At 41.1% G+C, this 24,417-nt stretch overlaps 1 protein-coding gene across 2 annotated transcripts in view; it reads right to left on the bottom strand.

Moving 5' to 3' along the window:
- The window catches only part of setd1a (SET domain containing 1A, histone lysine methyltransferase), a 48,460-nt gene that overhangs the window by 21,864 nt on the left and 2,179 nt on the right, over window positions 1-24,417 (bottom strand). For both annotated transcript variants that reach the window (XM_079564318.1, XM_079564317.1), the window contains exons 2-11: window positions 22,347-22,491; window positions 22,174-22,272; window positions 20,654-20,924; window positions 16,553-16,719; window positions 15,125-15,375; window positions 12,617-13,323; window positions 10,491-11,245; window positions 6,873-7,341; window positions 3,841-3,967; window positions 1,779-2,169 (exon numbers count right to left, since the gene is read on the bottom strand). In XM_079564318.1, coding sequence (XP_079420444.1) covers window positions 1,779-2,169; window positions 3,841-3,967; window positions 6,873-7,341; window positions 10,491-11,245; window positions 12,617-13,323; window positions 15,125-15,375; window positions 16,553-16,719; window positions 20,654-20,924; window positions 22,174-22,272; window positions 22,347-22,484 — 3,375 coding nt within the window. In that variant the 5' untranslated portion in view covers window positions 22,485-22,491. The remainder of the gene's footprint in view (window positions 1-1,778; window positions 2,170-3,840; window positions 3,968-6,872; window positions 7,342-10,490; window positions 11,246-12,616; window positions 13,324-15,124; window positions 15,376-16,552; window positions 16,720-20,653; window positions 20,925-22,173; window positions 22,273-22,346; window positions 22,492-24,417) is intronic.

A 24,417-nucleotide genomic window follows, 5' to 3' on the forward strand; every position in this document is an offset into this window, starting at 1 on the left:
GGGTTAACGGATACTCAAGTACTGAGTGACAGAGGGTTAACGGATACTCGAATACTGAGAGACAGAACACAGAGGGTCAGAAAAAGATTGTTTTAGAGAGCAAACGTAAGCTAACAGAGAGCTAACGTAAAGCTAACAGAGAGCTAACGTAAAGCTAACAGAGAGCTAACATAAAGCTAACAGAGAGCAAACGTAAAGCTAACAGAGAGTTAACGTAAAGCTAACAGAGAGCTAACGTAAAGCTAACAGAGAGCTAACGTAAAGCTACAGCTGCTGTTATGACCCGCCCTCTCCCTCAGCCACAGCAGATTCAGCTCCTGTATTTTATTTAGGCTTTAGGCTAAAACAGACTGTGATCTTTGCCTGCGATTAATACAGTCTTAATTGGCAGTAATACATAATTTTCTAAGTGAATATCCTGCAAGTGACAGTGATATTGCAGATGTGGAAAGAAAGAGACAAACAATTGTCAAGGAAGATGAATAATAATGGATTGAAAACACAAAATTAAAGAGGAGCAATGCAAAAAAAATACTAAAATTATATAAAATCACTCTATTATTAACATGAAACACTAAATTTTAAAAAGTTTTAACATTATATTAATCATTATTAAGATCAATTATTAGTGATTTGAACATGTTTATAACTGTCCTTGCTTTAATGTATTAAAATGGTGAATTTTGTGTCTCGAGTCTGTGCGACCAAATGAAAAAGTTGGTAGCACCAGCGCTACTAAAATAAAAGTTAATCTGGAGCCCTGATGAATGTTGTGAAATACTTCTCCAGGTCTGTCTTTGACGTTAAAACATGGTTTAGACCAAGGGTGTCAAACTCATTTTGGGTCGCGGGCCGAAATTCAGCTCCCATGGCGGGTCGCGGGCCACATATAATAGAGAAAATATTTCCAATAAATGAATAATAATAAGTTGTGACTTGATCAAAGCCCCAACTTGACAGTAGCTTCATTAATGACAACGGCTTACACTTGTATTGCACTTTACAAGCCTGTGTCACAAGTTCCTGAAAGTGCAGTAGTCATTATTCATTCACTTGGTGGTGGTAAACTGTTATTGAAGCCACAGCCGCCCTGGGGCAGACTGTCCATTTACCACATGGCTATATAATGTGTTGTTCATATCCTGAGCTCTTATTTTGTCAGTGCCCTCTGCTGGACACGTGTGGAACTTTATCCTTTTTCTATTTATTTAATGCCCTCTAGTGGCTAGAATGAGCATTCTGGTTATTCTTTAAAAATTCATAACTCCGCACAGGAATGGGCTAGAGACTTACTTTTTTTTGACATACTCTGGAATTTATGCTCTACAGGGCAGGGGCCGGATTAAATCATCCGGCCCGCGGGCCGTATGTTTGACACCCCTGGTTTAGACCTTAAGAAAGTCCATTTTGTAGGATATGTCACCTTTAAAAGCAAGTGACTTGGTTGTTTCACCTGAAATTAATATTACAAATGTAAGTCTTTTATGGAATAAATCAACATTAGAGTTGTATTTTCTGGTTCTAGATGACAAATATTTTAGTATAAACATCAGAAAAAGTCTTGTTCAGGCATCGATGACCTAAGATGGTTAAAGTACCGGTATCTGATTTGCTCTCGCCCCAAAGACGGAGCAAAGTATCGTCTACATTCACTCACAGGCAAAGGAAGGAGAGATATTTTCACGCACACTTGATACTTTTCTCATTTTCGATGCGTTTGTCATGACTGTGAAATGAGTAAGTCGCCTGGATAAAGTGAGGTGCGTGTATCTGCTGACCTTGGCCATGGTCTCCTTGCGCTCCCACCACTCGTCGAAGGTGTTGAAGGCCACGTTCTCCACCATCTTGCGGTTGAGGTCGCGCTGCATGATGTTCTTCATCTCCTGGATCAGCGACGCCAGCACCAGCTGCACCGTGGCCTCGTGGGGGTTCTCGGCCGCGGGGGGCAGCTCGTCGGCCGCGGGCGGGTACTCCGCCCCCTGCCCGGTGTCCTGGGCCGCGGGCAGCACCGTGCCGTAGCCCGGGGGAGGCATGTAGGGGAAGTGCGGGGGCAGCGGGGGCCAGGCGGGCGGGCAGGGCAGGCCGTGGGGAGGGGGCACCGGCGGGGGAGGGATCTGCGAGCCGTGGGGGTCCGGGTGGTACGGGTACGGCACGTGCGGCGGCAGGTACCTGTGACCGGGACAAACGCAGAGAGGGACATGTTTATGGAGAACATGGAGAACATGGAGAACAAGGAGAACAAGGAGAACAATACCATCCACCAGGACGTTCTGTTATACATAAAGCTAAACTATACGAGACGAGAACATACATTAAGCTGCACTTTGATGTTCCATAACTCACCTATTGTGTTAAATGTGAGAGAAACACTTGAACATAATTAATCCTCATTATTGCAGAAACGAGCTATGCGTATCATTCACATCAGAACCGGTTTATTCAGTCGAAGCTGCTAAAATCTAAGGATCTTGTAAAATATAATACTAAAAATTAATAATCCAAAGCCTAATAATTGGAGAGGATTAAATTTGAGGATGATAATTTGAGTGTTCATCGCCTTTAGCTCAATCCACTCGGAAATGTTGTGTGTTTATTGAGTCAAACTTTGGAACGAACTGGATCAACAACAAAAGCTATTTCAAACTTTTCATGAATTCAAACTGTTAACCTCTTACCACTCGCCTAAACCAAATGCATTCTGTCCTCTTTTGGCTGTGTAACACCTCATTTGAAAGCTAAGACCCACAAAACTGACCTTTTTCCTCGCGTTGTTGCTGTGTTGTGTCAACTTTTGAATGTTTTTGGGGGTTTTTTGACATTTGTTGCATTTTTGTCTAATTTTTGTCACATTTTTGTCCCATTTTTGTTGCATTTTTGTCCCATTTTTGTTGCATTTTTGTCATATTTTTGTTGAATTTTTGTCCCATTTTTGTCCAATTTTTGTCCCATTTTTGTTGCATTTTGTCCCATTTTTGTTGTTTTGTTGAATTTTTTTGAATTTTTTGTCACATTTTTGTCACATTTTTTTTTTATTTTGTCACATTTTTGTTGAATTTTTGTCACATTTTTGTTGAATTTTTGTCACATTTTTGTCGCATTTTTGTTCCATTTTTGTTGAATTTTTGTCCCATTTTTGTTGCATTTTGTTCCATTTTTGTCACATTTTTTTGAATTTTTGTCGTATTTTTTTTTGAATTTTTGCCACATTTTTGTAAATTTTTTGTCACATTTTTGCTGAATTTTGTCAATTATTTGTTGAATTTTTGTCACATTTTTGTTGAATTTTTGTCACATTTTTGTTGAATTTTTGTCACATTTTTGTTGTTTTTTGTCACATTTTTGTTGTTTTTTGTCACATTTTTGTTGTTTTTTTGTCACATTTTTGTTGTTTTTTGTCACATTTTTGTTACTCTTTGGTTGAATTTTTGTCACATTTTTGTTGTTTTTTGTCACATTTTTGTTGTTTTTTGTCACATTTTTGTTGTTTTTTGTCACATTTTTGTTACTCTTTGGTTGATTTTTTGTCACATTTTTGGTGCTTTTTTCCCAAGAATCTTTTTGATCAGGGTAAAGCCAAACTGGAGAAAATGGGATCCGTTCAGGTGGGAGTTAAGAGGTTAAATAGTCCTGTCAAAACCTACAGAGGGTCATCATTATATTTACATGTTGCGTGTTGTCGTTTCTGCAGTCACGAGTTCAAATCTCCTGTTCCATTTTATTGTATTATGTTCCTGTGCTCTAATATGTGACTTTTAACATGTTCTTTTGGGTTTAATGTCAGTTTGAATCAACATCCCTGTGTGTGGCGGCTCTAAACAGTGAGGGTGCTGTGGGTGGTACCTGTGGTCCTGGTCGTAGTGGGCGGTGCTTCCCTCGCCCTCCATGAACGGATGGGGCGGCGGCAGTGAGTGCAGGTGGTACGAGTTGTAGTCCGCGGTGGCGCCCTCTCCTGGCCCCGGCGTCAGACCTGTCGGGAAGAGAAGTTTAACAAGTCACTACGGGGCAGCCGAAGTCCATTTCTCACCATCGTATCTTTAGAACAGGGGTCGGCAACGTCAGGCCCGGGGGCCAAATCCGGCCCTCCAGCATAGAACTTGTGGCCCTCAAGATGATTTTGAGAAATATTATTACACAAATCAGAAGTACTTTAATCGTTTTAGAGTTTAATCTTAACCTCTTACCACCCGCCTAAACCAAATGCATTCTGTCCTCTTTGGCTGTTATATAGGCCTGTGTAGCACCTCATTTGAAAGCTAAGACCCACAAAACTGATCTTTTCTTTTTCATTTTTGTGACTTTTTGTGACATTTTTGTCACATTTTTGTTGAATTTTTGTGACATTTTTGTTGAATTTTTGTCACTTTTTGTCACATTTTTTTCACTTTTTGGTTGAGTTTTTTTTGTCACTTTTTGTCACATTTCTTTCACTTTTTGGTTGAGTTTTTTTTGTCACTTTTTGTTGAATTTTTGTCATATTTTTGTTGAATTTTTGTCACTTTTTGGTTGAGTTTTTCGTCACTTTTTGTTTAATTTTTGTCACTTTTTGTTGAATTTTTGTTGAATTTTTGTTGAATTTTTGTCACATTTTTGTCATTTGTTTTATTTTTTGTCACAATTTTGTTGATTTTTTGTCACTTTTTGGTTGAGTTTTTTGTCCCTTTTTGTTGAATTTTTGTCACTTTTTGTTGAATTTTTGTCACATTTTTGTTGATTTTTTGTCACATTTTTATTGAATTTTTGTCACATTTTTGTCATATTTTTGTTGAATTTTTGTCACATTTTTATTGAATTTTTGGCACATTTTTATTGAATTTTTGTCACATTTGTCGAGTTTACATCCTTGTTTTCTTCTCATTTTTTGTGGCTATGTTGGTGCTTTTTTCCCAAAGAAGCTTTCTGATTAAGGTAAAGCCAAACTGGAGAAAATGGGATCCGTTCAGGTGGGAGTTAAGAGGTTAAATGAGGCGTTACACTTATAGGCTGTAAGCTCCAGTTGAGAAGCTTTTAGATTTAGGTAAAGCTGAACTGGAGAAGATGTGCTTGTTTAAGGCAGGGGGTTAAGTACTGTAAAAATGTGAGAAACTCTGTCAATTACTTAAAACTTTCCAAACAGGAAACACCAAATGAGGTCATAGATTATGCACAGCACTGGCAATTGTAGAAAATGGTGCTTTACTTTAGGTTCGGCCCTTGGTCCTTTTACAATACAGAAAATCGGCCTCCACCAAGCAAACCTGCCGACCCCTGCTTTAGAAGAATCTTATCTACATCTTTACTTACTACTTAAGATTTTTCAACATTACAAAACATTTACTCATTATTTACAGATGAACGAACAACATTTCCTGTGTGACAGCGAAGATTGTTGAGAAGCTAATTGTAAACTTGAGCTTGACGTCAGCAAAGAAACTGTTGTCAAAGAGAGCTGTCCAAGGTCCTGAAAAACCATCATGGACTCCCATTTCACAGACATAAAATAATATTAAGAAGAGCTTTAAATATACGCAAATGAACAATTTGAGTGATCTCCAATGTCAAGAAATGTGGGGACAATGGCTAAAATAATGCAAAAAAATAAAATGAAATTCAAAAAATGGGGGAAAAAAATGTGTTAAAATTGGAGAAAATTAGGAAAAAAATGGGGGAGAAATGGTGGGAAATGGGGCAAAATTTGTAAAAAATAAATAAATAAATAAAATGGGGGCAAATAGGAAAAAAAAAATAGGGGAAGATTTTGGGTGAGATTTAGGGAAAAAATTGGGGAAATATGGGGGAAAAGTGTAAAGTGTTTTTCTGCCCTGTTGTATTGTGATCAGGACAAATCTTTTTAGTGACATGAAAGAAATGTAAATGATGTTTGGCAGCAATAGGGATTTTTTTTTTAAATGTTTTGTAAATGTTTTGTCTTTTTTTTTGTCTTTTCTTTTTGTCTTTTTTTGTAATTTTTTTGTCACATTTTTGTAAATTTTTTGTCAATTTTTCGTAATTTTTTTGTCACATTTTTGTCACATTTTTGTCTAAAATCACCTGACTAAAATCACAAGTGATATTTAGTCTGGGGACCACCAATTCATTTTCTCGTAGGAGAGGTGTGGTTTACGATCGTCCATACTCGTTTATTGGGCGATACAAAAAAAAAAAGTCTCATGCGTCTGCACGTAGCCACAGCCAATCGTATCATCGTATGAGATGACGTATGACGTACCCGCTGTAAACTTTTGAGCTAAATTATTTAGAACAAGGTCTAAAGCTTGATCGAAAAATACCATCGTGTCTGCTGCTTCATGTTGGATCCGTAAATAAACTTTTTTTTTTATCCGTAAATAAACTACAAGCTTCCATATATCGAATAACGCGTCATCGTCTTGCCGTCCCTCCTCGCTCTGTGATTGGTTCCCAAATCCATGCGAAAATTTCGGCCATGGTCTCCAGGCTGTTGTGCAGTTCGAAATAATTTGAGCGCACACAGCAGCATGGTGTTAGCCAGGTTAACTTTTTTGTCACATTTTTTGTCATTTTTTTGTTGTCATTTCTTTGGTAATTTTTTTTGTAATTTTTTGGTCTTTTCTTTTTGTCATTTTTTGTCACATTTTTGTCAATTTTTTGTCAATTTTTTGTCATTTTTGTCATTTTTTTGTATTTTTTTTGTCACATTTTTGTCATTTTTTGTCAATTTTTTGTCTTTTTTTTGTGTTTTCTTTTTGTCATTTTTACATAACTTTTTTGTCAAAGTTTTCTCACTTTTTTGTCACATCTTCATCATTATTTTCGTCTCAATTCTGTCGCACCGGTACCGAAAAGCAGGTATCGTTAAAGCAGTGGCATCGAAAAACGGTACCCAGCCCTAGAAGTCAATATTTGTGCGGCGGTACCTGAGGTGGTGCTGGAGGCGGCGAGTCTCATCTGGTGCAGGCGGCTGAGCATGTGCGTCTGCATCTGGAAGGACATGGGGGCGCCGCCCGTGTACTGGTTCATCAGCTCCACCGACGAGGCGTAGTCGAACATGTGCGGGGGCATGGGCGGCGGGTACTCGGGGTGCAGCTCCATGTGCGGCAGAGGCGGGATGCCCGGGGGAGGGGGCGGCTGCAGGGAGTACCCGGGCGGCGGGGGAGGGGGCAGGTGCGGCGGGTACGAGGGCATGTGCGGGTGCATGCCGCCGCTGAAGTCCTGGGGGGGCGGGGACGACGACGGGTCTGCGGGGTTCTGCGAGGAGGCGCCGGGCGGAGCCGAGGAGGGGGAGGAGCCTGAGGGCTGAGACGTGTGCGGCGTGGAGATGGCGGGCGTCTCTCCCTCCTCTTCGTCGGAGATCTCCATGTCTTCACCCGAGGAGTGCGGAGACGCCTGCGGCAAAAACAGAGAGGGTTAAAAAACTACAGAGAGAAACAACAGAGAGAGTTAAAAAACTACAGAGAGAAACAACAGAGAGAGTTAATAAACTACAGAGAGAAACTACACAGAGGGTTAAGAAACTACAGAGAAACAACAGAGAGGGTTAAAAAACTACACAGAGAAACAACAGAGAGAGTTAAAAAACTACAGAGAGAAACTACACAGAGGGTTAAGAAACTACAGAGAAACAACAGAGAGAGTTAAAAAACTACAGAGAGAAACAACAGAGAGAGTTAATAAACTACAGAGAGAAACTACACAGAGGGTTAAGAAACTACAGAGAAACAACAGAGAGGGTTAAAAAACTACACAGAGAAACAACAGAGAGAGTTAAAAAACTACAGAGAGAAACTACACAGAGGGTTAAGAAACTACAGAGAAACAACAGAGAGAGTTAAAAAACTACAGAGAAACGACAGAGAAAAAAGACAGAGAGAAACGAAAGAGAGTTAAGAAAATACAGAGAGAAACGAAAGAGAGTTAAGAAAATACAGAGAGAAACGACAGAGAGAAACAACAGAGAGAAACGACAGAGAAACGACAGAGAAACGACAGAGAGAAACGACAGAGAAACGACAGAGAAACGACAGAGAAACGACAGAGAGAAACAACAGAGAGAAACGACAGAGAAACGACAGAGAAACGACAGAGAGAAACGACAGAGAGAAACGACAGAGAAACGACAGAGAAACGACAGAGAAACGACAGAGAGAAACAACAGAGAGAAACAACAGAGAAACGACAGAGAAACGACAGAGAGAAACGACAGAGAGAAACGACAGAGAGAAACGACAGAGAAACGACAGAGAAACGACAGAGAGGGTTAAGAAAAGACAGAGAAACAACAGAGAAACGACAGAGGGTTAAGAAAAGAGAGAAAAGACAGAGAGAAACGACAGAGAGAAACAAGAGAGAGGGTTAAGAAACGACAGAGAGAAACGACAGAGAGAAACGACAGAGAGGGTTAAGAAAAGACAGAGAGTAAAGACAGAGAGGGTTAAGAAAAGACAGAGGGTAAAGACAGAGAGGGTTAAGAAAAGACAGAGGGTTAAGAAAAGACAGAGGGTTAAGAAAAGACAGAGGGTTAAGAAAAGACAGAGGGTTAAGAAAAGACAGAGAGGGTTAAGAAAAGACAGAGAGGGTTAAGAAAAGAAAAGACAGAGGGTTAAGAAAAGACAGAGAGGGTTAAGAAAAGACAGAGGGTTAAGAAAAGACAGAGGGTTAAGAAAAGACAGAGAGGGTTAAGAAAAGACAGAGAGGGTTAAGAAAAGAAAAGACAGAGGGTTAAGAAAAGACAGAGAGGGTTAAGAAAAGACAGAGAAAAGACAGACAGGGTTAAGAAAAGACAGAGGGTTAAGAAAAGACAGAGGGTTAAGAAAAGACAGAGGGTTAAGAAACGATAGAGAGAAAAGACAGAGGGTTAAGAAAAGACAGAGGGTTAAGAAAAGACAGAGGGTTAAGAAACGATAGAGAGAAAAGACAGAGGGTTAAGAAAAGACAGAGGGTTAAGAAAAGACAGAGGGTTAAGAAACGATAGAGAGAAAAGACAGAGGGTTAAGAAAAGACAGAGGGTTAAGAAAAGACAGAGGGTTAAGAAAAGACAGAGGGTTAAGAAAAGACAGAGGGTTAAGAAAAGACAGAGGGTTAAGAAATGACAGAGGGGGTTAAGAAATGACAGAGGGGGTTAAGAAATGACAGAGGGGGTTAAGAAAAGACAGAGAGAGTTAAGAAAAGACAGAGAGGGTTAAGAAACGACAGAGACAAGCGACAGAGAAACGACAGAGAGGGTTAAAGGTCCTATATCATGCAAAATCGACTTTTTGGAGCTTTTAGCCATGTTGTTATGCTATTTCCTTATCAAAAACACCCCCAGAGTGGTGTGTGGCTTCATTCACGCAGCTCTCAGTAATCCTCCTGAATCCTGCTCTCTTGAGGCTCCGCCCTCTCCTGGTGAACGACTGACCTGTTCAGTTGTGTCGTAACAGCGGAACGGAAGTGCTCGACGTCTGTAATGTAATGTCTTAATTCTATGCTTACGGAAGGATTTTAATTTGTAAAACAGCTTTTTAATTATTTCTGTTGTAAGAGAGAAACAAAGAAAAAAAAAAGTGAAGGGCAAAAAAATAAAATAAAAAGGATGTGCCCGAGGTGCTTCCAGGTCAGCTGAGGCCAAAACAAACACAACCCTGAGCGTCTGAACAGATCAGTCATGTTTGCGCTGCAGCTGAAGATGGAGCTCGTTACCTACTCTGGACACACCTGTTCTTTATTCTTAACTAACGATCATGTCACGCAGAAAAAGAAGCGCGTTTGGCTACGAGGACGAGGAGTTTGTTCAACCTTTTTCTAGAAGAGGCCACTCAGCTGTTTTTTTCTCCGGGATTCAGCGACTATCAGCCAAAATATTGTTTTTCTGTGACTGTCTCTGATGGATGTTTGGTGAACCTTCGCCAGAACCAAAGTGGATTAACTTTTATAACCAACGCAAGTCCCACAATGTAAACAGCGATGGACCAGAGCGGTGAGTCAGTCCAAACGCGGGTTAGCTTGTGTGTTAGCATATTAGCATGTGTGTTAGCATATTAGCTTGTGTGTTAGCCATTTATGAAGCCGTGTTGCAGATGTCAACTCCGTATAACTGCATCGTGAAGCAATTTCACTTATTGTTGTTTATTTATATTACGGTAAAGTTGTATGTGCGGAGAGAGGGGGCGGAGTTAACTGAATCGAAGCGTTGTGTCTCCCGGGTTTGAAAAATACCTCCAGAAAACACTTATATTTATCACCAAAATGAGTGCTCCATAATGGTAGAGGTACAATATATCATATACATGCCTATACTTAACTTTGGAATGGCTAAAATAGCATGATATAGCTCCTTTAAAAAAAGACAGAGGGTTAAGAAAAGACAGAGGGTTAAGACACGACAGAGAGGGTTAAGAAACGACAGAGAGAAAGGCCCCGTCCAGGTGGGAATCGAACCCGAGACCGCCTAGCTGTCTTATGAAAAAACTATAGAAAATGAGTCTTCTTAACAGCACTTTTATGTCTCTCATTAAACATCCTTGAATCCCGTCCCAGTTCTGGCGAAGAGCTCGTACCTGAGTCTGTCCGTTGTACGGCGGTGTGCGTGCTCCGCCGCGCCGCTCCGACTCCCCCGCCGCACCCTGAGCTCCGCCCTCGCCCAGGGCGGCGGCCTGGGCGTCCTCTGGCGCCGGGGCGGGCTCCGCGGCTCCGGGCGCTGCCGTCGGGACGTTCAGACTCTTCCTGTCCTCGCCTCCTCCGCCCTTCCCTCGCTTCCTGCCTCGGTCTCCTTTCCGCCGCTCCCTCTCCGCCCCGCCCTCGCCCGCCGCCGTCTTCCTCTCCCCGTCCTCCTCCTCGTCGGACGCCAGGAACGAGAACTTGGCCTTCTGTTCCTTGAGGAGCATTTCGATGCGCGAGTCCAGGCTGCTGCTGTGGTAGACGAAGGGCAGGCTCTCGTTGGTGGAGTCGGGCTCGGGGGAGGCGGAGTCGCGCTGGGGCGGGGGGCTCGCCGGCGGCGCGGGGACGGCGCTCAACGGCAGGGAGTTGGTCGTCGTGGGAGACGCAGAGGAAGAGGGCGGCTGCGGGGGCGTCTTGTTCGGCTGCTGCGGCGGGCTCTTGGGGGGCGCGGGGGGAGTGCTCGGTCTGCGCTTCGGTTTGGTCCACTGCTCTTTGGGACTGTCCTGACTGAAGTCCAGAGACTCCGCCACCGCGGCCGCTATGACGGAGGCGGGGGGCAGCGGGGGAGGGGGCGGCGGCGGGGCGGCCGGGGTTTGTGGCGCCGGCTTGTCCGAGTTGGCGGCGGCAGGAGGCGGCGTGGGAGGAACTCTCTCCGCTGCGGAAGTTTAAGAAGAATGTTAGATTTGAACGGTGTTTAGTTTACGATACGATAGTTATTTTTTCAACACTTTTCATCAGAGGTGGGAGTAAGTCACTAAATGCAAGTCTCAAGTCATATCCAAGTCGTGAAGGTCCAAGTCTCAAGCAAGTCCAAGTCAATCGGTCATGGGGTCAAGTCAAGTCAAGTCATAGCTTTTGTCAAGTCAAGTCTTGCTTTAGCCGGCAAGTCACCTCAAGTCACAAACGCCTACTTGTCTACTTTTAAAAATGTGTTTAATCTTGAAAACTGCTTTCTCAAGATACCGTAATTTTGAAAATTTAGGCTAAAATCAAACTTTTTAAAATCCCATGGATTTGGATTTAAAGTCTAATTAATATTTAAATGCCACAACATTCAAAATATATATATTATAAATAAACAGTCTATGTACAAAATTGCTGGGACAGCATTTTAAGGAAGTATTTTAAATATGAGCTGCTTTTCCCTGCAGTCTGAAACATAAATATAAAACAATATTTTTATTTTTGTTAGTTTCTGGCAGTTTTTCTGTCAGGGGTTCCCTGTAATGCCCCAGCCCCTGTATACTCGGATTAGCCCCTGCTCAAAATAGATTCCGCGTAGCCTTCAGTCCCGCTGTCACATTTTTGTAATTTTTTTGTCACATTTTAATCACATTTTAATCATTTTTTTCGGCATTTTTTTATCACATTTTGTCACATTTTTCCCCCTTTTTATTTATTTTTTTCTATTTTTTTGTCAAATTTTTATCATATTTTTGTATTTTTTTTGTCACATTTGTGTCATTTTTTTGTCACATTTTTGCCACTTTTGCGTCATTTTTTTATCACATTTTTGTCACATTTTTTTCTTTCTTTTTTTTTGGTCAAATTTTTATCACATTTTTGTAATTTTTTCGTCAATTTTTTATCAAATGTTTGTAATTTTTTTGGGTCATTTTTTTGTCACATTTTTGCCACTTTTTCATACATTTTTCGTCACTTTTTTGTCACATTTCCATCATCTTTTTCGCCTCAGTTTTGTCGCTATTTTCACAGCTTTTTTCCAGAAGCTTTTGGACTGGGCTAAAGCCAAACTGGAGAAAATGTGCTTGGTTCAGGTGGGAGTTAAGGGGTTAATATAGAAGCTGCAGTTACGCGTATGACCTGAGGTGGCAGTAGTGAGTATAAAATGGCTAACTTGCATCCAGCCCCTTTAACATTTAATTTTCACAGCTCTCACTTTGCGGAAAGAATATCGGGATATATATCGTATATCGATATTCAACCAAAATATATCGGAAGGTGGTGTAAGTCTGTAAACCCTGTTGAAATAAAGAAAGACATGAAATAAGAAGCAGTGACTGACCCGAGCGCCCGTCCTGCGCGGCGGCCGGCTCTTTGTAGGCGGAGGGGGGCGGGGACATGCTGTTGGACGAGGAGCGGTACGAGGAGTTGTAGCGCGGGTCGCTGTTGGAGTAGTCGCCTCCGTCCCGCTCGCGCTCCCTGTCCCGCTCCCGGTCGCGGTCGTGGCTGCTCCGCCTCCTGCTGTGGTGGTTGTGCGAGTGGTGGTGGTTGCGGTGGTGCCGGCCGTGCTCGCCCGACCGCGAGCCCGTGCTGTCCCGCCGGCTGTAGCCCCGCTCCTCCCGGTGGTGGTGCGAGTGGTGCGAGTATTTCGAGGACGACGAGGACGAGGAGGAGGAGTTGGAGTCTTGCTGCTGGTGGTGATAGGACGAGCGCCTGGAGTTGACGCCGCCGTAGCGCCCGTCCCGGTCGCGCTCCCGCTCCCTGTCCGACGGCTGCTCGTACTGGTGGGGCGGAGGGGGCATGCCCATGTGCGGCCCGCCCATGCCCGGGTAGGGGGGCGGGTAGGGAGGCGGCTCGCTGGGGCGGTACGAGGAGGTCGGGGGGTAGATGGGGCGGCCGCGGTAGTGCACGGCGGAGTCCTGGAGTTCCTCGGGGGGGAAGCGGGACACTTTGTAGCCGCCGGCCGTGGAGGAGACGGCGGACGATGAGGAAGAGGAGGGGAGCATGTCCTGGGGCGGGTACCCACTGCCCGAACTGAAGCCGCCGTGTCTGAGGAACCGGAGAGAGGAAACAGCTGAGGTCAGGGGATTGAGCTACAACTGTCAACAGAAGCAACAGCATCTCGGAAACATTTAAAACCTCTTAACCCCCGCCTCAACCGAGAGCATTTTCTCACTCAAATCTAAAAGCTTAACCGCTTAACTCCCGCCTGAACCAAGAGGATCTTTTTCCTCACGTCATTTTTTGTCGGGTAGTCAACAGTTTTGTAACTTTGCCATTTTTTGTCAAATTTTTGTCCTTTTTTTGTCAACTTTTTATCATATTTTTGTATTTTTTTTGTAACATTTTGTCACATTTGTCGTCAATTTTTTAATCCATTTTTTAATCATTTTTTTGTCAATTTCTTGTGACATTTTTGACACTTTTTCATACATTTTTTTCATACACTTTTTTGTCAATGTTTTCTCCCTTTTTTGTCACATTTCCATCATTGTTTTCGTCTCAGTTTTGTTGCTATTTTCACAGCTTTTTTCCAGAAGCTTTTGGACTGGGGTAAAGCCAAACTGGAGAGGTTCAGGTGGGAGTTAAAAAAAGCATCAAAATAGCGACGGAAAAGTGACAAAAAAGTGAAAAAATACAACGAAAACGAGACCAAAATAGGGAAAAAAAAAGTGAAAAAATATTGGCGAAAATGTGGTGAAAACACGACAAAAATGCAACAAAAAAAATGCCAAAAAGTGACAAAAAAAGGAAAGTGATGAAAGTGGTTTGACCCACCTTGGCTCATGTTGGAGAAATTGTGGGACAATCAATGCTAATCAGAGTCACATATTTTGGCAATGTCCTACATTAAGATTGTTCTGGGAAGAAGTTTTTGATAAAGTTATATTCAAACATCCCACTGAGTCCCATAGTAGCACAGCGGAGACCATGAGTACCTTTTAAATATACTGCTTACAGTTGCATTGAAATGTATAACTATTAGATGACTTAAACCAGACCCACCGACTTACAATATAAGAATTCAGGAAGTATGGAGTATAATATATATCAAATGAATGAGGTTACAAAAGCCTATAGATACAGGCGGCATCGCGTCATAGAAGGGGGTGTGGCTTTGCTGAGGGGGAAAAAAGGATCTTTTGGGAAACACAATTTTTCACTCTTTTAAGTCATTTTCTGGTGAAATATGAACTTATTTATCACATCCAAATAAAGTCAGGTCTAAATCGGGTCCATATGGATGTTTATTCACAGCAGATTGTTCAGTAGAAGTGAAAAAACAGCGGTCGTAGCTAGCGCTAGTTAGCTTTAGCACGATGCTAACATGAAGCATCCTGTTAGCATTCTCCGTTATTTATGTATTTATGGGCTGTTGAACCACTTTGCTCCTATCCATGTCTTTGTATTTTTATTTAGTAGAAAACTATGTTCATAATTCAGCGTTTGTTAAAGAAGTTTATTAATAATTAGAGAAAGTTTGGATTTTTCTCCAAATTGTTTTCCCCTTAACTGTTTTCAAACATGACCATATATGGTTCCAGATATGCCGTCTGTATCTTTCTTTGTTAAACGCTCGGGGAAAAAAGTAGACTTAATGCTAATGTATCTTTTTAAGTTTCTTTGCTTGTAGAAAAAAAAACGCAACCAAAAAATGTAAATGAAAAAGTTACAAAATACGACAAAAAAAGAAAACATTTGATCTTTGTTTTCATCACAATTATGACGCTTTGTTCAAAAAGCTAGATTAGATTTGGGTAAAGCCACACTGTAGAAAACGTGCTCGGTTCAGGTGGGGGTAAGAGGTGAACAAAAGCGACCATGGCGTCAGTTTCCTGCGGCGACCGACCTGTTTCCTGCGTAGCCTGAGTCCTGAGAGAACGGCGTCCCGGAGCGCGAGCTGTGGGGGGTCCCGGCCCCGCCCTGAGACGACGTGGAGGAGCCGGGCGTGTAGGGCGTGTCGAGGCGAGGCGTGTCCAGCCGGGGCTCGCTGAACCCGGGGTCGGCGGGCGCAGACGCCGGGGGGAGGGCTCCGGCCGTGAGCACTCCGGCCGCCAGCACCGCCAGCTCGCTGGACAGTCTCCGCCGGATCTCGGACGACTGCACAGACATAGCAAAACTTCAGTAGCAACGAGGAACAAAATATTATTTTTTATTTATTTATTTTATTATGTAGTTTCGTTTTTTTTGTTTTTAGCACTCTGACCTCGGAAGAAAGTGACCTACTTTTGCATCTGGTTAATACTAACTCTCTTTCCCAATAGTAAATATGGATGCAGTACACTTTTTGGCCACCAGAGTCAAATTGGGGGCGCTGTTTCACTCCTTTTGCAAAGTTAAAGAGATATTTCAGGATGTTTGACATAGGGCCTCATTTCCTAGTTATCCAGAGTGTTGTTGATTTCTGGAGACATTTTTTTTTGTAATTCATGCAGTTCTTATGTTTGAAGAGTTTCGTGGCGCTAGGCTAGTGCATTTCTATGGCATCAGTTAGCCTGCATTAAAAACAGTCTGACCCGCTCCACAGTGCACCTGAGGCAAATCACTTATAACACCAGACAAACCATATAAATGCCTGATACCATAGAAATGCACTAGCCTAGCGCCACAAACTCTTTTTCTCTTTTTCCTCCCGTCATCAGATTTTTTTTCCATAATTTTTTTGTGGGGTATTCAACTCATTTTTGTAACTTTGTCATTTTTTTGTCACATTTTTGTCATTTTTTCATCATTTTTTGTCACATTTTTATCATTTTTTCGTCAATTTTTTATCAAATTTTTGTCTTTTTTTTGTTGCATTTTGGTAATTTTCTGGTCACATTTTTATAATTTTTTTGGCGAATTTTTAATCAAATATTTGTCATGTTTTGGTAATTTTTTTGTCACATTTTGTCGTCAATTTTCTGTGACATTTTTGCCACTTTTTCATAAATTTTTCGTCACTTTTTTGTCAATGTTTTCTCACTTTTTTGTCACATTTCCATCATTGTTTTCGTCTCAGTTTTGTTGCTATTTTCACAGCTTTTTTCCAGAAGCTTTTGGATTGGGGTAAAGCCAAACTGGAGAAAAAGGTGCTCGGTTCAGGTGGGAGTTAAGGGGTTAAGGAACCCCTGTTGTATTTATATATATATATTATTGGTATTTATCGATCACAGAGCGTTGTAGCATCAGTTTTCCCATTTTTCCAACTTTTATTACAAAGGTCATTGACGTCAACAAAGGTTCATGTTAAAAATTGACTTATGAAATAATTTAACTGGACTCAGGCGGGAGTTACCGTGTCAGGCTGAGGCTGAGGCTGAGGCTGAGGCTGGGGCTGGGGCTGGGGCTGAGCGGGCGCCTGGGCCTGGGCCTGGGCCTGGAGCGCTTTCCCTCCGAGAGGCACTGTCTGCGGAGTGTACGACCCGTTCACGATGAGGTCGTAGTACTTCTGCCTCTGCTGACCTGAGAACAACACGGGAATAACTTCAAAAACACTACACAAAAAAAGAAAATGGCATTAAAATAAAACGGCCCAGAGTTAGTTACTTTTTTACAACATTTACCATTTCCATGAAGCGACTTCCAGACAATTTCTCATCGTTTATGCAGTTGTGAGTTATGAGTTTCACAGTATTCACAATATTCAAATACAAATTCAAATAATATTTTCATACAGGTGAAACTCGGAATCGTTCAAAAGTTTATTTATTTCTGTAATACAACTTAAAATGTTAAACTAATAAACAGGTGCTCGCCATCTAATTAGAATATCATGAAAAAGTGCATTCACTTGGCTGATTAAAAATCACATAAAATTTGAATATTTTAAAAATGGACTGTGAGCCACAATCATCAAATGTCTAACAAACAAAGGCTCGACATGTGTCACGTTCGGTGTTGGGGGTAACGTACTACAAAAGTAGTAGTTAAATCACTGGGATGTCACTCCGCTGTGGCGTCGCCATAGCAACGCATGACACAGCTGAATCAGATAAACACGTAATTAGTGACTGACAGGAACGTATGAGTAAGTAAGTAAGTAAGTAAGTAAGTAATCTTTATTTATACAGCACCTTTCACAGGCAAAGGCCACAAAGTGCTTCACAACACAGTTAAAAACAGAAGTTACATACAATATAAAAAAGGGGTCAAAACAACACAGAAATCACAGCAGCCCAAAAGTAGCTAATTAAAAGCTTGGACAAATAAATGCGTCTTAAGTTTGCATTTGAAAGAAACAACAGAGTCAATACAGCGCAAAGAGGGCGGAAGACCATTCCAGAGCCTGGGAGCAACAGCCTGGAAGGATCGGTCACCTCTGGTACGAAAACTTGTACGTGGAACCTTTAGCAGGTTCTGATCCACAGACCTCAGAGCCCGCGCAGGGGTGTAAGGCTGGACCAGAGCGCTGATATAGGAAGGAGCCTGACCATGCATGGCTCTGAAGGCTAGAACCAGAACTTTAAACTCGATCCTAAAAGACACTGGCAGCCAATGAAGCTGATGAGATGGATTTTGTTTAATTTCAACGTTTTTGGCCAAAACAAAACGTTTGATAAATGTTTGTAGAGGAGAGTGAGCAGCTAGGTTAGCTACTGTTAATAACATATGAGCTTTACATTTCTATTGAAAACAGTGAAGGCTATTCATTATTTTCAGGCGTACATAAAATGATCCTGCATTTAACAGGGTTCTAGACTGCGACCAAAATGCTCGCATATGCGACTATTTTTAGAGAATGTGCGAGTAAAAAAAATAAGTGGTAGCACCTGTGCGAGCAAAAAAAAGAAAGAAAGCGTAATAGGCTATATGTGGAGTGCTGCAAATAACGTTATAAACAGCGTCTCCAGAGCACTCCTCTGAGAACACACACACACACACACACACTGCACAAACACGCACGCACCCACTGTTCCACCACTGCTTCCACTATCACTGAAGAAGTCAGCTGGTAGTTTAGGCTAAACGTTTTGTCCAGGCAAGTGCCCCGCTCTCCCTGTTTGTCCGAGGGACAGGTCAAATACAGACAGCAACAGAAGCCACGTGTCCCGACATGAATTAACCTTCTATTACTTTCTGCCAATACGCACTTTCCGACAGTTTATTCCCCAAAGAAGTATCTATTTTCACTTTTATGTTCGCCTTTTAGGGCGGTAGCGCTGCAGCCGAGCGGCGAGCTCACGAGCGCAGGTCAGACAGAAGCACGAGCTCGAGAGGAGACAGGAGCGACTGGAGAGGAGGAGACAGGAGCAGAAAGAGCTCAGCGGTTTATGTTCCTACCTGAGCTCGCTCTGATCTCCTCGCGGTCAGAAAAAGCTTGTTTTAGAGCGCAAATGTAAAGCTAACAGAGAGCTAACGTAAAGCTAACGGAGAGCTAACGTAAAGCTAACAGAGAGCGAACGTAAAGCTAACGTAAAGCTAACAGAGAGCTAACGTAAAGCTAACGGAGAGCGAACGTAAAGCTAACAGAAAGCTAACATAAAGCTAGCGGAGAGCTAGCAGCTGCTGTTATGACCCGCCCTCCCTCAGCCGCAGCAGATTCAGCTCCTGTATTTTATTTAGGCTTTAGGCTAAAACAGCTACTTTTTGCCTGTGATTAATACAGTCTTAATTGGCAGAAATGCATAATTTTCTAAGTGAATATCCTGCAAGTGACAGTGATATTGCAGATTTGGAAAGAAAGAGACAAACAATTGCCAAGGAAGATGAATAATAATGGATTGAAAACACAAAATTAAAGCAGAACAATGCAAAAAAATATATAATAAAACTATATAAAATCACTATTATTAATATAAAAACTCAATTTTAAAAAGTTTTGACACTATTTTAATCATTGTTAGGATCAATTATAAGTTATTTCGAACATGTTTATAATTGTCCTTGTTTAAATTTGTTTTTAAATGGTGAATTTTGATATTGTGTCTCGAGTCCGTGCGACCAAAATATTGTCTGTGCGACCAAATGAAAAAGTTGGTAGCACCAGCGCTACTAAAATAAAAGTTAGTCTTGAGCCCTGTTTAAGCATATTTGTCTGGATTAGTAAAGTCAATCATAAAAGTTTGAGTTGGGGGGGCCCCAGGTGTGAGCAACTCCACCGCAGCTGTTTCCATAAACAGTTGAGCTGGTTGAGCTAGCTAGCATTAGCTTCAGGTTAAACAGCGTAAAAGTGAAATAACTCCTGCCCACGAGTGCCGCATATCGGTGTTTACTTCCAGGGAAAAGTGTTTCCGGGTTAGTCCTGTTGTGTTGTGATTCTGTGCTGATGTTGTGTCGTTGAGCCTGACTGAGATCCTCGTAATAGCTGCGGAGAATGACTCGCTCTGAGACCAGCCTTCAGTGACCGGCTAATAACCCACACAAAATAGTCCCGTAGTCTGGCAGATTTAGTGAGTTTAGTCAATGAAAAACACATTTATTATAAATGTTACGCTTGTGGGACCCTGGTATAAGCGGATTAAACAACGAGGAGCCGCGTTAGACGTTATAATGCAGGAGGAACAACACTCCACTGTGTCGTGGTGTTCTCGACTCGTGCATTATAACCTCTAATGCACGGCTCCGAGTTCTTTAATCCTTACATATTACTTTTTTCAGTAACTAAGGAATATCACATATAACTTGCACAAAAAATGCAGGAATATATTAGTCATTACACTTCAAGTAACTTGAGCTACAAGAGCATTTAATGTATGAAAGAAAAAATTAAAACTCCCCCAAATAGGTGTATTAGATATTCAGTCTGTAGTTAATGTCGTCGAACATAAGAATGGGGGAAAGTGAAAGCAAAGGAAATCTCTGACTGCACATTTGCTCGGTGGCTTTATTACTATTTTCAGTTTAGATTTTGCCAAAAATAACTCAAAGTGTAACTCAGCGACATTTTTGGAACAGTAATAAAGCTGCAATCACCAATATAGAATATATTACAATTTTTCAGTAACTTGCCCCACACTGGTCACTTTGCATGTAACGAGTCTATACCATATGTTAGTTTCACAATTTAAGTCGAATTACAGAAGTAAGTTTTTCATGATATTCTAATTACACGACGAGCCCCTGTATGAAATAGACTCATGACATGCAAAGTGACACATGTCGAGTCTTTGTTTGTTATAATTGTGATGATTATGGCTTACAGTCCATTTTCAAGATATTCTAATTTTAAGAGATTATTACTTTGCTGAGCCATGCTAACTAAAATGATAACAAATAAAGGCTAAACATATCTCACTTTGCATGTAATGAGTCTATATCACATGTCAGTTTCACCGTTTAAGTTGAATATATATATATGATATTGTAATTATTGTAATTTCACTTCTTTACCCTTGTATCTTCTATGTGTTTCTCGAATGCCGGTTTCTGACTCGTGTCCTTGTTTCTCCTGCCGTACCTTTGATGTCCAGCTGTGCGTGGATGATGTTGCCCATGACCGACGTGTTGTGCAGGTGTTTGACGGTGTCTTTGGCTCCTCTCGTGCTCGTGAACAGGACTCGGGCCAGACCCAGGTGCTTGCGGGTCTTTGGGTGGAACAGGATCTCCATCTCCTCCACTTCTCCGAACTTCGCGCACATCTCGGCCAAAAACGGCTCCTTGATGTTGTCGTTGAGTCGGGCGAACGTCACCTCCTTGAGCGGGATGGGCCCCACGTAAAACTCATCCAGCTGCCGCGGAAAACGCAGGGTTGAGATCACAACTTCCATTACGACATTTATGCTGGTCACAAACATGGGAGTGATTCTATTTTTAGATCGCACAGGCTTAAATTTGGGAGCATATGCCATTGAAGGATGGGTTAACCTCTAGGGATGTCTCGATCTGATCACGTGATTTTGTTTTCATTGCCAATCAACAAACATATTTAATAAAGAATGGGATTTTAGATCACCCCTCTGTGTAAAACTATATTACACAGTAAAGACTAATAGTCTTGCTTACTTGAGAAAAAACAGATAAAGCAGAGTTTCTCTCTATATCCAAAAGCATGAATGAAAACAAGTTGAATAATAAAGTTTTTTTTTCTTAATTTTTAAAACAATGTACTAGGTATCGGATCGGGACTCGGTATCGGGCAATTCTCAAAATCAAATGACTCGGACTCGGGGGCAAAAAACCTGATCGGGACATCCCTATTAACCTCTTAACTCCCGCCTGAACCAAGAGGATCTTTTTCCTCACGTCATCAGATTTCTTTCCCATCAAAGGATGGATAGTCAGCTCATTTTTGTAACTTTTTTGTCATTTTTTGTCATTTTTTGTCATATTTTTGACATTTCTTCATCATTTTTTAATCACATTTTTGTTACATTTTTGTCATTTTTTGTCAAATTATTACCACATTTTTGTATTTTTTTTGTAACATTTTGTCACATTTTTTTTTTTTTTTTTTTTCAATTTTTTATCACATTTTTGTCAATTTTTTGTCATTTTTTCGCCCGTTTTTTGTCAATTTCTTGTGACATTTTTACCAGTTTTTCATCAATTTTTTGTCACTTTTTTGTCGCATTCCCATCATTGTTTTCGTCTCAGTTTTGTTGCTATTTTCAAGCCAAACTGGAGAAAATGTGCTCGGTTCGGGTGGGAGTTAAGGGGTTAAATGCAGAGGACAATAAAGTATAGAAATAAACAAACAAACAAACAAAAAATTGTCGCAATTTCGAGCCCTGAAATGTATCATGTGACGTTTCAACATCAACAGAACAATTTGTGTAATTGAAAAGGATGTTGCAAAAGCACATCCTGCAGATTGTCCATTTCAATTATGTTTGCTTTATGTTTTTAAGTGGAGATTCGGTTCACAAAGCAGGTTTTCACGACTCCATCCTTCAGTCAGGCCCTGGGGCAGACGTGGATACTAAAAATCCCACTTTAACTGCAGCTCAATCCGTCACTGAAACAGTTTTGCAGGTTTACCTTAAACTTTGGCACAGGCAGCGACATCTCTGTGTATCGGGACCAGAGCCGCCGAGGCCTGGGGTCGCGCAGATCCCCCACAGGAGGAAACCCAGAGTCCTGCAGCGGGACAGGAAGTGTTTAAACACATAGTATTTCTCTCTTACATGGTGAACATAGAGTTTCCCACTCACCGGAACACTGAAGTGCACCCCATCGTATCTGTAGACTTTCTGAGTGACGCGGCGGATCGCGGGGTCCTGGACCAGTTTGTAGCTTTTCCACTGCAAACTGACCGCTTTTTGGGGTTCTGCCCCAGTGTCGGGATCCATACTAAAACTACACAGAGACCAAATATTACTGACAATGCGGACGCTGACACACCAGGGAAAACAATGGTGAGAAATTAACCTCTTAACTCCCACCTGAACCGAGAGCATTTTCTCCAGTTCAGCTTTACCCACATCCTGTAGGCCAGTGTAACGCCTCATTTGAAAGCTAAGATCTACAAAACTCATCTAAATGGATCTTTTTCCTCACGTCATCAGATTTTTTTTCCATAATTTTTTGGGGGGCTTTTCAACTTTTTAGTGATATAGTGATATAGTGAATAGTACATTTTTTGTCACTTTTTGTCACATGTTCATTTTATCACAATTTTTTTGACAATTTTTTGTTAATTTTTGTTAAGAAAAATGGTCCTTTTTTTTGTCCATTTTTTGTGACATTTTTGCCACTTTTTCATCATTTTTTTGTCAATTTTTTGTCGCATTTTTGTCATTTTTTTGTCATTTTTTGTGACATTTTCATAATTTTTTCGTCAATTTCTGGTAAATTTTTCATTTTTTGTCAATTTTTTTGTCATTTTTTTTGTCGCATTTTTCATATTTTTTTTGTCAATTTTTTGTCAGTTTTTTGTCATTTTTTCCTAATTTTTTGTCATTTTTTTCTCCATTTTTGTCATATCTTCATCATTGTTTTCGTCTCAGTTCTGTCGCTATTTTCTCAACTTTTTTCCAGAAGCTTTTGGACTGGGGAAAAGCCAAAATAGAGAAAATGTGCTCGGTTCAGGTGGGAGTTAAGAGGTTAAAGGAGCGCTATGCAACTTTTTACACTACAGCACCAAAGTTCATGGTCACCCAGGCCAGTTCTGCAGTTTTCAGCAGTGCTAGCATAATCGCACGCAGGTTTTCTAATCATCAATGACCCTTTAACACAATGTACCATGAGGACACTGAGCCTCTGCACATATATGTAGGTATATAGGTTATCCTTTTTTTTTTTTTTTTAATCAGTGCTTTTCTTTCAAAAATAAGGACATTTTAACCCCTTAACTCCCACCTGAACCGAGCATATTTTCTCCATTTTGGCTTTACCCCAGTCCAAAAGCTTCTGGAAAAAAGCTGTGAAAATAGCGACAGAACTGAGATGAAAACAATGATGAAGATGTGACAAAAAAGTGAGAAAACATGGACAAAAAAGTGACGAAAAAATGACAAAAATGTGACAAAAAATAACAAAAAAAGACAAAAAATAACCAAAAATGACCAAAAAATGTGACAAAAAATATGACAAAAAAAGCCAAAAAATTACAAAAAATGTGACAAAAATGTGACCAAAAAAATATAAAAGATAAAAAAGAAGCCAAAAAATGGATTTAAAAAAAAAGACAAAAAAGTTACAAAATGAGTTGAAACCCCCCCACAAAAAGATGGAAAAAAATCTGATGACGTGAGGAAAAAGCTCCATTTAGATGAGTTTTGTAGATCTTAGCTTTCAAATGAGGTGTCACACTGGCCTACAGGATTTGGGTAAAGCTGAACTGGAGAAAATGCTCTCGTTTCAGGCGGGAGTTAAGAGCTTAATTGGGCGGTAGTGTACGTAAACAAAAGGTTTATATTAGTGCGTGTTTGACCTTTCAGGGACCCAGCAGCTGTGTGGGCGATGCTTAGCGCCTTTACTGTCCATCCCAATGGCTCTTATGATGCTTCAGGATCAATTTTATTTCAGATTTTTAGAGTTTCTGGTAAGTTTTCGGGATGGTATGTATTACGTAACCATGGATACGATTCAATCAGCAGTGAAAACCACAAAACAATTGATCCTGGAGCGTCCTACAGGCCATCGGGAAGGTAAGTGAAGACGCTGTGCAACCAAGCAAAGGTCAAATACGTATCAACATCAACTTTGTTCTCACATTAAAAGTTGCATTGTGCACCTTTAAATATGGAATAGAGCTGTGTCTATCTCTCGCTGTTATTCTTA

Source organism: Gobius niger (assembly GCF_951799975.1).
Source record: "Gobius niger genome assembly, chromosome: 10".
Classification (NCBI taxonomy): domain Eukaryota; kingdom Metazoa; phylum Chordata; class Actinopteri; order Gobiiformes; family Gobiidae; genus Gobius; species Gobius niger.